Consider the following 13,225-nt stretch of genomic DNA (forward strand, 5'->3'; position numbering starts at 1 on the left):
GTAATCATTATATCAGTCTAAAATATTTATTAATTTTGTCAATTATTAATATTTATCAAAAAAGTTAACTAATCACTTTTATTAAGATTTTTCAATCTATGTTTTTTTATTTTTAAGATTTTCTCATCTAATATGTTTTTTTTTTCTCATTCGTAAGATTTAAATTCAGAATCTTTTCTAAAATGATCAAATATAGTTGAATAACGACTTGTTGGCATTTACTAATCACATTTGCATTAAAAAAAATTATTTCTAGAAAGAAAAAAAAAACATTGAATGCAGAATACTTTTATTTTTAAGTAAATGCTTAATACATTACTCCTTGAATGATAAACTTGTACATATAACAAACCACGTTTCCGTATATATGCGTAGGAAGCATGATAATAATAAAATAAAAAAGTTGACTAGGACAGTGACACACACAAAACAGCAAATAAAGAAAAAATAGTATCGGGGGAATGAAATGCAGAGCATGAGCATGAAACTTTGTTCCTCTGTACCATTCAATTCAATTTTTCCATTTACGCACCAAATCCTAACGAATCTAATATACTTTCTAGCATAGCATAGCATAGATTATATTAAATACTCTGTTACTTGTAACCACCAAAACCCTCAAACCTACCTAACTCACTCGATCCCTTTCTGTTCAATTCCATGGCTTAAAGATTTTGAGCTGCTGCATCAATTCAATTAATTAGGTTCATTTGATCACTATGCAGGCCAGACAACGGAGTCCGCGAGGGTTTTACGCCTCCGAGTACCGCCAGCAGCGTGACGGAGGGCTCGGGAGAGGCCGGAGAGGCGGCGGCGACATTTTCGTTGAGGCAGGGCGGCTTGCGGCGGAGTATTTGGTCTCCCAGGGGCTGCTGCCGCCCAACGCGCTTCCGCCGCCGCCCAAGTGGCAGCAGAACCATAAGAGTCCGGCGGAGGGCGGCGGGCGGCAGTCGGCCCTGACGCGGCTCGGGAGTGTTGATGGGAGGAGGAAATTGGGTGGGTTTGATGAGTTTGGGCAGAAGGGAGGAGGGAGGAGGAGGGGGAGTTTCAACAGGAGCAATGGGATGGATTGGGGGAAGGAGCATAGGAGGAACGGGTCTTGGTCTGATCGGGTTCGTGCCGGTGGTGGTGAGGATGATGATTATGAGAGTGGTGGATTTACTGTTAGACACCAGGGTGAGGAGGATCAGCACCAGTATCAGTACCAGTACCAGCAGCAGCATCAGAATAGTGTTGATGATGCTTCGGTGAAATCGAATTCGAATTTGAATGAATTCGTGCCAAGGAGTGAGGATGGTGGTGATTTGAATGATAAGGATAGGGATAAGGAGAGGGTGAATGCTGAAGTGTTGGAGGTGAAGCCGAGTGGTGTAGGGAAAGATGCGAGTGATGTGGATATGGAGGTTGGTGTTGGTAATGATTTGGAGAGTGTGAGTGTTGGGCTTAAGGAGGTGAAAGATGGTGGCAGCAGCGACGATGATAGTGAGAGATTGAGGAATGTGTCTGCTCAGTTGAGTGATCAGGAGAATAGTAGCTCTGGTGGGGTTGTTGCTAATTTGGTTTCGCTGTGCAAGTCTGTCAAGGTGCCCACCAGGAGGCGATCTTCGGTTACGCGCAAGAATTTGAAGGCCGAGAACAACCCAGATGGGAGTGGGACTGCACAAGATGTCGGGGATCTTCAAGTAGCTGAGGAAGTGGTGCCTGAAAATGAGTCTGTTAAAGGATCCTCATCGGGTGATTTGCTAGGTGAGAAAAGTTATGATATAGTACATGTTGACGCGGACGTTGCCGAGGTGGAACCTGTTCATGCTGCTGAGGATGTGAAAGAATTAGATGCTGTGTGTAAAGCCGGGGAAGTTCAGTATGTAACATGTCAATCTGGTCAGGATAGCGGTTTTATGCAGGATAACAACCAAGAGTCTGGTGCTACACTACCAGAGTATGGAGGTTGCAGTTCCTTGGCTGAGGAACGTGGTGAAAAGCGTGTTGCCGAAGATGATGATGATGTGAGGGAGGACAACAAGAAGCTGAGAGAATGGGTGCCTTCCCTTGTTCCTAAGACTGGAGGTGGGGGATACTTTCTGCATAGTAACCCAATTGAAGTGAAAGAGAGCTCAGTAGAAGATGAAATTTCACATATTGACAAAGTGACCATGGCTTCTGATCAGGGGAGCCTGATGAGTAGTGGTTCTCAGTTCACAGAAGGTGGAGATAGACCCTTTCTTCAATGTTCAGAGGAAAAGCCTTCTTTGCTGAGTTCGTTTAGAACCTGTGATCTGAATCTCATTGAAGCATCTGAAGTGCATGAAAATCATGTTGATCATCCAGTTCTGATTTACCCCCCTGCAGTTTCTGAAACAAAGAAAGCTGTGCCAATTGACATAGATCTGACCATGAGTCATGCTAGTGTATCAGGGAAATTCAATACTCATGCAACAAATGGCAAAGAGATTGAAGTAATTGATTTAGAAAATGATGATTCCATTCAAGAAGAGAAGTCAATCGACAATATGGATAGAAAGTACGTTTTTCCTACTTCCTTCCCCCCTGGATATTTTATGTTATCTTTTTTAAGCGTTCTTTTATCCAATCTCTCAAATTTAGTGTTTGTTAGGATCTAATTTATCTATTTTTTTTATCCTTGCTTTCAGTTACTTAGTGAAAATATCAGCTGGAGCATATAGTTTTAAACATCCTTCATTTACTTGCCACTCTCTTCGTAATATGTTGTCTTGAAATCACAGGACAGAGACTATGTTTCCTGGCCTTGAAGGTTTTTCTAGCCATGCTCAAAATGCTGCTGACATGCATGATGTTCAGGATGGATATGGGCTTATGATATCAGAGTTGCTTGGGCCAGATTTCCCTAACTGTTCTTCAGTACCTGGTGACATAAACTCTGTGCACAATGAAATGGGCCTTCAAAGTGGAACGGTACAATGCTACCTTCAAATTGAGATATATTTTGATGCATGTCCTTTTAATATAACCTTTGCTGACTTGATTGTTGCTGCATGCCTTTATAATCAACAATGAAATGATTCTTTATTCTGAGAAGATTTTTCTTAATAATCATAATTGATGATTTTCTCATAATTTCATTCTTTTCGTTTCAGGGGACACTTGCTGAGGATGATTCCATATATATGTCGCTTGGAGAATTAAGTATGACAGATTTTTATTAATGGTTTGTTTTCTTATTTGTTAAGTGTACCTGTGATTCATGTTAGTTGATATTTGATGCTGCAGTTACGAGTAATTGGGTAGGTTACTGCACTAATACTTTAGTTGACTTTTGAGGTGGTTGAGATACTAGCTATCTATTAATCTGTTCTATAAAATACAGGCATAGCTGTTCTCTTGAACTATAGAATTTACATAGCCTTTTACCTATTATTAATAACACCAAGACACACATATACTGCTAGACACTTCTGTATATGGGATCTCTCAAAGATCCTTTCATCTTTCTACATTTTATTTGGATATGGGAATCAGGTGATCAACCCTAACAGTTAGGGTTTGGATGTGTTCTCCAACCACCCATGTTTGGTTGTGTCCTATAGCTCACACATTTTGAGACCTTTTATCCTTTGAAGTTTGATTGATTCCAACATTCAGATTGTCTTTCCTCGATCAATTGGCCTACTCAACCTTGCTGTCATCTACCTTTTCATATACTTCTACCACATAGCAGTCCTGTCATCGATGTTGGTGTGTGACACAATCTTTTGTGACAATCTGTTCAGAGCTCCTCAGCTTCTTTTTTGGTTCTGTCTATAAAGCTGCCACATGGTTGTATTGCAGCTCTCAGATTAACCATTTGCACTTGTTTTTGCGGCTGATTTGGTTATGTGACTTCTGTTCACCTCACCTGCATATTTTGCTGCCTGGTTTATACTTCGTATCCTGCCTATAAATTGTTACTTCATCTTTACTTTTACTTAAATGTAACTAAAGATGATTGAATGGAAATCCTCAAGTGTGTTCTCCACACTCAGGCTCTATTATATTAGAAAACTTAGCTTACTCAGTAAGCTGAAGAAAGGTAAGTACAAAATACAGAGCTCTGAACAGAGCAGGTATACAAAAGACAAAAATAAAATGTAAGCTACTACTCTAGGTACATCATGACCTATTTTCCAACATTCCCCCTCAAGCTGGAGCATATAAATCATATGCACCAAGCTTGGAAATAAAATTGAATCCTAGGCCCCCTTAATGACTTAGTCAAAATATCTGCAAGTTGATCATTAGAGCCAATTTTTTCTGTACTAATTTCCTTAGCCATTAGCTCCTCTCGAACAAAGTAGTAGTCCACTTCTATGTGCTTGGTTCTTTCATGGAATATAGGATTAGAGGCAATATGAAGTGCTTCCTGATTATCACAATAGAGCTGCATCTGCAGAACTTCACAAAACTTAAGTTCTTGAAGAAGTTGCTTGATCCACATAAGTTCACAAGTAGTTGAGGCCATTTCTCTATACTCAGCTTCTGCACTAGATCGAGCGACAACATTATGTTTTTTGCTCTTCCAAGAAATCAGATTTCCTCTTATGAACACACAATATCTAGTAGTAGAGCGCCTGTCTATAGGAGAACCTGCCCAGTCAGCATCACAATAGCCAGTAACATGGGTGTTTCCCTTATCTTCATACAACAACCCTTGTCCTAGAGCCTTTTTAATGTACCTGAGAATTTGAGTGACAACATTCCAATGATCAGTGTAAGGATTCTGCATAAATTGACTCATTACTCCAACTGCAAAGAGATGTCAGGTCTGGTGATTGTGAGATAAATGAGTTTCCCAACTAGTCTCCTGTACCTCTCAGGATTTGAGAGGGGTTCACCCTGTTCTGCCATCCACTTTTGATTTGGATCCATGGGACTGTCAATGGGGCCTACATCCACGCATGTCAATCTCATTCAGAATATCCAAAGCGTACTTCATTTGAGAAATAACAATGCCTTCGTTTGATTGAGCTACCTCTATACCAAGGAAGTATTTTAGACATCCAAGGTCTTTGGTTTGATAATGGTTGAATAGATGTTTTTTCAGATGAGAAATTGCAGCAGCATCATTTCTTGTAATAACTATGTCATCAACATAGACGATCAAATAAATACACTTTCCTAGTGAGGTGTGACCATAGAAGACTGAATGATTTGCTTCACTACGTTTTAATCCAAATGCCTATATAATTTGACTAAATTTCCCAAACCAAGCACGTGACGATTGTTTGAGGCCATAAAGAGATCTTCGCAGTTTACAAACTAACCCGCATTCTCCTTGAGCAACAAATCCAAGAGGTTGCTCCATGTATATATCTCTTCTTCTAGGTCACTATGTAGAAAAACATTTTTGATGTCCAACTGATGGAGAGACCAATGACGAATGACAATCATAGCAAGAAATAAACGGATAGTAGTGAGTTTGTTGACTAGAGAAAAGGTATCACCGTAATCAAGACCATATATCTAAGTGTATCCTTTTGCCACCAATCGAGCCTTAAGGCGATCAACTTCACCATTAGGCCTAACCTTAATAGCATACACCCATCTACAACTGACTGTCTGCTTCCCAGGAGGTAGGGGAACTAACTCCCATGTACCATAGCTTTCAAGAGCCTGCATCTCAACAACCGTGGCTTGTCACCACCCAGGGTGATCAAGTGCTTCATGAATATATTTAGGAATGGTGAGAGGTGATATGGATGAAATAAAGGAAAAATAAGGAGATAACCGGTGATAACTCAAAAAATTAAAAATAGGATGAGAATTTTTGGTAGATCTGATACCTTTCCTAAGGGCAATTGGCCACCCAGAGTCATCTTCAACTGGAACCGTGGTATGAGTCGTTCAAGGTGACAGACATGAAGCAGAGGACTCTCCTTGTGACATAGGACTAGATAGCTCTCTGTGACTCATGCTGGTCAACACTGGGAGGAGATCGAGTAGGGCTGATTGGATAGGTGGCTTGACTTGTGTCCATGCTAGGGATTTCATGGACTGGTGACACTAATGGAGTAAGAGATGGAACATGCAAGACTTGTTGGACAGAATTGAAATCCTGCATTGAAGAAGAGAAAAAGGGAGTTTCTTCAAACACTTCTGATTGAAGCTGCATAGTACAATCAAAATGACGACTTCTGCTGCCTCCTTTTCCAGCAGGACAAGAGGACTTATTTTTTCCCTATCTAAGAGAAGCAAATGCTTAGGGTAAATCTATCCTAGATTTTTCTGTTGATTATGATTTTATACTAGACAACACCTGTTTTAGGAAGAGGGAGGACCATCTTATCTCCCACAAAAGTGGGGTGGTATGCTCGCAAATTGATTTCTTATTTATGAGGAAATCAGGCAGAAAACTTTGCATGGATTTCAAAGTGATACATGGGGAGAGATTGACTACCCAACACAGAGTTAGGTCATGGATGTAAGAGTTGAGAAGAGAGTAAGGAAAAGCCAAGATAGGATTTCAAGGATCAAGTGGTCACAAGGCAAAAAATTAGGAAGTTTCAATGAAAAGTTCTTGAGGAAGGGTGTGGGAAGTGAAAATATGTTGGACAAATGGATGAAGGGATTAGGAAGGTAGCAAAACAGATTGTTGATGACTTAAGAGGTTGGGGACCTAAGGGTAAATAATCTTGTTGGAGAAATGGAAGTTTGCAAAAGAAAGTTAAGGTTCAAAAAGAATGTTATAAAGTGTGGGTTTGTGTAAGAATATTGAAAAATGGGAAAAATATGTGGTCACTATGAAAGATGTCAAGAAGGTGGTGGATGAGGAGAGAGCTACAACTTTTGATGGGCACTAAAGATGGAGAAAGAACTATTTACGAGCTTGCTATAAGTAGGGAAATATAGTCATGATACTTTGATAAAGTAAAATGCATTGAGAATGAAGGTAAAGTCTTGGTTACAGAATGATATATATAATTGAAGGATGGAAAATTACTTTCACAAGCTAGTTAATGAAGAAAGAATCTTTTGCATTCAAATAGGCTAACACAAGGGATGAGGACCAAATTTATAACTTTTTTCTTAGAATTTGAGAGCTTGAGGTTAAAGAAGCATTGTAGAGGATGACAAATAACAAAGCAGTTGGAGCGGATCATTGAGGTATAGAAGGGTCTAGGAGCGAAAAGTATTAGTTGGCTTGCAAAATTGTTTAACAAGATTACGAGGTCTTAGAAAATTCTGTACAAGGGGATAAAGCCCATGAATCATACTATGAAGTTATAGGTAAGGGAAATTGAGCAAAGATTAAGATGTCTCTTCTGTTACTAAAATTCAATTTGATTTTTTGCCAAGGAGAGAGGTTGGGGTTTGATTCCCGAGAAAACCTAGTTGGGAGGGTCTAACCTTTTGCCTTTTGTACCCCGGAAGAGATTAGGCCTTACACCAGTAGAGAACATTCCTTGTGAAAGCAACAACAACAAAAAAAGCTTTATAAGTTCTTATTAGGAACTATCTTTTGTAATGTGGGAATTGAGTTTTTTCCAATACATCCTCCTCACACCCAACACTATTGGGCTTGGTGCATGAATAATAATAATATAATATGGTAGGTGGTCCAATAATAGATCTAGGATAAACTTTAATACCATCTTAGACTTTGGGTCTAACTCATTCCTACGAAACCGTTTTGTAAGGTGAGGGGTACCTAAGCTTTATAAGCTCTTATCAGGTATTATCTCTAGTCAAAGTGGGACTTGGTTTGGCTTTTCCCAATATTGGGATTATAGTATTTTTTATATTTATCAATGATTATTCTTGTTGCACAAGGTTATCATATATGAAAATATATCACTGCTTTCTATATTTGAATCCTTTTGTACTTTCACAATTAATTTTGTACCTCTAGATATCTTCTATTTTTTTTATATGGCCCAGGAGTAATTTTCTGGTTTGCTTACAACTTTATGGCCTCATAGGGCATACTTCATCAATCTTCATGCAATCACAACCCTCGGAAAAATGGCATTGTAACGCGTAAAGACCATTAGTTAAAAGAATGCTTATATTTTGGTTCTTCACAATAATGTCCTTTTGAGGTTTTGTGGTGATGCAGTTCTCATATTTTACTTAATTGCTTACCCCCTTTGGTTTTACTAAACCAGATTACCCCTTCTTTTCCCCTTTGTGGGCTTAGCTTCACCTTGCATGTGCTTTGTTCTTGATCTTGATCTAGGACAAGACAAACTTTGTGCCAATTCTCACAAAGGATATTGATGTTTTTCTCCAGGAACAAACTGTTACGTTACCATATCAAATTTTACCTTCTTTGAGAGTTCTACTGAGCATTCCTTTGTGTATGAGGTTCTTCATGTTCCTTTGACTGGTTCTTCTGCAGAGTTTAGGTTTATTGTTGTTGCTCGCATCCTAATCCTCTTGCCAGACCTCTGGAAGCACCTGCTGACTCTCTTTCTCCAATTCCCTTACCTTGCACAATCCCATCTATAATAACCAGTCTTTCTGTTTCCTTTTGAAAAGTTATTTGCTCCAATCCCAGTCTGCATTGCATGTATGAATTTGAGTCACTGATTCTATTTTAACCCAATTATACTTTTGGCACATCTTTTCATCCTGCCTATATTCCAAAGATTACTGATAAGGTTTCATGCCATTGTGGGTTGCAAAAAAAATGGTGCATTTGATGAAATGATTGCCTTACATTCTAGTGGCACTTGGTGGCTGGTTCTTTTATCTTTTACATTTGGTTGTTTCTGTGCATACACAGTTAAAGTTGGTCAAGTGGCCAGATTGATTGGCTCAATGCAAAGTTTGTTGTTAATTGCTAGACAAAGATGCATGAGCTGGGTTATAGTGATACCTTTTGACCTATGGAGTTATAAATGTCTTTCTTCGCAGAGAGCTTGCTAGAGAGGTTTATATGGAGAAAACACTATAAGGTGTTTGGATTAGTGTGCTGCCTGCATAATGCTCCTTGTATTTTGAGGCAACCTTTGCTGTCATGGTTTGGGAGATTTAACATAGTTATTTAACAGTTTGAGATGATTCATGGTGAGGAAGATCCCTCTATTTTCTATTATCATTCCTCACTATTCCACGTGCATACAGTTGGTTGTCTATGCGGGTGATGTTGTCATAATGTCATAACTGATTGTGATAAGGAAAATATCTGCCAACTGCAAAGCACATTTTTTACCCATGATTCTGGGTATTGAAGTGTTTCAATATTACTGGTGTTGCAATCTCGTCTCATGTAGAAAATATGGACTGGGTGTACTGGAGGATACTGAAATGACAAACTGCTGACCTGTTTTTGCACTTGTGGATCCAAATGTCAAGTTGAACTAGCTCACTATCATCTGATCAGATATTTCCTTTGTTGTGAGCTTGGTCAGTTTTTTTCAACAGACTCCATGTGACAGCCATTGGAAAGATGTGATTCTCATTAAAGCTACCAAGAGAAGAATTTATACATGACAATATTTGGACATGCCTGAGAATGGGTTTCACATATGCAGATATTGCCAGATCTCCTTCAAATAGATATTTGACTTTAGGGTACTTTGGAGGCAATCTTGTATCTTGAAAAAGTATGAATCGGGGTATTATTGCCTTGTCAAATGCAGAAGCAATGGCAACATGTCAACTCTTTTGTCTAAAACTATTGATATTTGACAAACTGATAATCAAGTAGCCTTACATGCTTGTTCCAATTTAAACTATTTTCTGTGAGGACCAACCAAACAAAAAGGAGGTAGGTTTTCCTTTTCATGAAAGAAATTTTGTCACTGTATTTTTACTTTTTTGTCACTTAAATGACTAATAAGATATCTTATCAGTCTTTTCGTGATCCTTGGATTATCTACATTTATAACAAGTTTTTTGCATATGATTTTTATGCTCCAACTTGAGGGAAATGTTGAGATGATAATCAATCTAAGAAATCATCGTTTCCCTAAAGATTTATATATATATTAACTGAGTCGTTTGTGTGGCAAAGCTATGATGGCCATGTATTGAAGCTTTGCCTGTTTAGTTGTTGGCACTTCGTTATGATCTCGAAAGGGAGAGAAACAAAAGGAGGAAAAGGGGGAGGATGTATGGTCAATGAAGCCTGCATTTTTTAAGGGTTACTTTCTTTCATGTATGTATATTTGTAACAAAGCTTTAGTTTACTGAGGATTCTTTTTTTTTTTTGTTTCCCTATCTTAGCCCTATCCTATAACTTCAACATTTATATTGGGAAGGATGTTTTAGACTGAATTTAGCAAGTGGATCATATAAACATCTCTGCTGCATGTTCTTTGTGAGGGAGGTAGGGCGTAGTATGGATACATTAAAAGTTAAAACATAGCTTGCGTTGACCCGTGCCTGAATATATGATTCACGGTTTGTTGCTTAAAGCATGATAAGAATCCAGAATTGAAATATAATTGATTATTGCAACTTTTATGAGATGTAAATATTAACTTGTAGATTTTATAAAACAATGATAAAATATTTGTGTGCAGATTTCCCATTTCCTATGTATCTAAACTGATTGCTCTGTGTAGGCTTTTTGCGGCCATGGGAGCAACCTCCATCGCAGGATTATCAGAAACACTTTTGATCTGTGATCACTCAACTCTCAGGAGACATTATGTAGTGGTATGTTTAGTCATTAGCTTTATACAAAAATGAAATGCTGCTTTTTATTTTCATTTTTTTTCATTTTCATAAATTGTCTCCTCTTAGGAATTATGTATTTATGTAAGCTGAATTTTATGTTGTCCAATGTTCTCCTCTCTCTTTTTAATGCCTCTGCATCACTACTAGGGTTATTAGAGGAGAATTGTGTCGAATGATGCAAAATTGTAAAATATCCCATTGTAACAAATTTGCTTATGTATTTGGCCATTATTTAACAGAATGGCTTTCAATTGACATTCTTGTTGAGTTTCTTGCATATTAGAATTAACTTCTGCATTTAATTTTTTTTTGTTGTAATTTTTCATTTAATTTATGAATAATTTCAGGTATATAAGTAGATTTTATCTTTTTTTTTGTAGAGTTGGTTTTAACTTATAAGAGAAGTTTAATTCATTTTATTTCTTCAATATTGTTCTCTTCTAAGAGATTATTGGAATATTTATTCGAACTATCACATAATTATGAATCAAATTCTATAAGTGGTCACTACAAATTTCTTGTCATTTAAAAATATTTATTCATAATAAGCAACTGCCACCCAAACTTTGTGAATATGTAACTTACATGTTTTGAAGATACAGTTTTGTGTGAAATTCGTCTCGGGCTTTGACAATCAATGTTATGGTTTTGATTTGTTTTACACTTGTTTGTTTAGGAGGGAATAAGAAGAAAATAGAAAAGAAATATCAAATTTGTACTGTTTATTGAGACAAGGAATAGGAAGGGCGGAAGTTTTTTCTTAGACCCACAAGAAATTTTTTCCTCTAAATTGACATGAATATAGGGGAAATGAAGACCTGTCTTTTTCATGTTTGTTATTTTAGTTTCTTTAAAAACTAATATAATGGAACAAAATAAAATATTTAATAGAAATTAATGGAACAAAAAAGTTTAATTTTTTAATTAGTATAAAAATATTTTTTGTAATTTATTTATTATTTTCTTTTACTTATTCAAATGAAGGATAAAAGTTTTATTACTTTCCCTTTTTATTTTACTCATGGTGAATCTTTTCTATCTGTTTATTTATTTGTTTCTAATTCAAAGAAAGCATTAATATTTCTCCATTAAAAGTCGTATATAGTGTTGTTCTATGTAACTAAAATTAGAAACAGCAGTCATCATGAACTCAAACACTTGTGTAATCATGAATTTTGACTCTTCTTCGACTCGCAAAGCTTAACAACACATAATACAATAGCATGTGACGTGTTTGACAGATTGTCCTCACAGACTTATCCGCATAAAATGCAAATCTCCAAGAGGCCTTTCCCAATAATAATTAAAGTAATAGAACTAGCATTCTCTTTTAGTGAGAATACCCCTTGAATTCATTAGAGAGAAAAAAGGAAAAAAAATGTGGATAATCACGTATTTTTTCAACTAATTCACACATCTTATAGTTGATTTAGTTAATCACATTAAATTATTCAATTATTGATACTATTATTCTAAAATTATCTTTTTTTATCTTTCTTTTCACTTAATTATTTCTCTCTAATGTTTGGAGAGATAATAATTAAATAAGAATATGTAGAAAAAAAATAATTAATCCATTTAGAAATTAGATAAGAGTCTTATATAAAAGGACAAACAAATTTTTGAAAGTATCTTAAAATTATGAATAGAGGAAGTACTTTAAACACTCTAATTGGTTATATACATTATTTTTTTTCTTTTACAAGATATATATATTAAAAAAAACACATTTTAAGGACTCTCGATATATCCGCATACAAAAATAATCAATTCATTACGTATTGTCTTTTTTTTTCCTCACTCAACACTCGCACAAATTCTTGTTTCTTTTAATCACTAAGTCAACTAACATGTTTCGTGTATCTAAGTATGTCATTTTTTCCTTAGTCTATATAATTTTTTTATTTTTCATCTTTGTATTTTTTTTTTCATTTTCAATTCCTTTACTGTAACAATAGTGTGATACCGATGATATTATATTATTGTCCATGTGATATCAATGATGTGTCACTTTTTGTTGACACGACATTGATGACATGATATCATATTGACATCATCTTTGTTAATGTGATGTATGTATGTTGATGTCAACATGACACCAATAATTTGATGTTTTTAAAGGAATTTGATGACAAATATAAATTTTAAAATAGACTATACAAATACATTGCGTCTTAGTAGGTATTATCTTTTTTTTTAAAGCTATGTCAGTATAAATTGCCAGCTTTGCTTTAATTTTTTTTTTAAATTTTAAATTTCAATTGAAGTGTGTTTTGGTTAACAAAAGATTCTTTACTCTCATGCTCTTCAAGTGGTTTTCCTTTTGTCTATCCTTTTCATATTTTTTTTTAAAATTTAAATATATTCTGTATATTTTTTTTATGCTTTTTAGATGGCTGCTTTTAACTGACTTTTAAGATAGTATGGGGGAGGTATACTCCATATTAAGTTATTAACCAATGTCCGATATCTTCTAATAATAATAATAAATAAAAAAATTCCCCGCAGTGAGCAAAAAAGGTGGTACATGTAAAAGGTAACAATAGTATATAATAAATATGGATTAAAAATGTTGTCCTTTAAA

General features: G+C 36.1%; 1 protein-coding gene across 3 annotated transcripts; it reads left to right on the top strand.

The window, feature by feature from the left end:
* The first annotated feature begins 413 nt into the window (after window positions 1-413).
* Window positions 414-10,918, top strand: LOC114417445 (uncharacterized protein At4g26450-like). Of its 3 annotated transcripts, none has more exons than XM_028382655.1 (4): window positions 414-2,521; window positions 2,745-2,934; window positions 3,117-3,165; window positions 8,872-9,360. In XM_028382655.1, the coding sequence occupies exons 1-4, from the start codon at window positions 720-722 to the stop codon at window positions 9,003-9,005; spliced, it is 2,175 nt and encodes a 724-aa protein (XP_028238456.1). In that variant the 5' UTR covers window positions 414-719; the 3' UTR covers window positions 9,006-9,360. The 3 variants fall into 3 exon arrangements, with proteins under 3 accessions (XP_028238456.1, XP_028238458.1, XP_028238457.1); XM_028382657.1 differs by lacking the exon at window positions 8,872-9,360 and adding an exon at window positions 10,527-10,661 and having other exon boundaries at window positions 415-2,521; window positions 3,117-3,187; XM_028382656.1 differs by lacking the exon at window positions 8,872-9,360 and adding an exon at window positions 10,527-10,918 and having other exon boundaries at window positions 416-2,521.
* Window positions 10,919-13,225: the final 2,307 nt, after the last annotated feature.

This window comes from Glycine soja, chromosome 6 (genome assembly GCF_004193775.1).
Source record: "Glycine soja cultivar W05 chromosome 6, ASM419377v2, whole genome shotgun sequence".
NCBI classification, from domain to species: Eukaryota; Viridiplantae; Streptophyta; class Magnoliopsida; order Fabales; family Fabaceae; genus Glycine; species Glycine soja.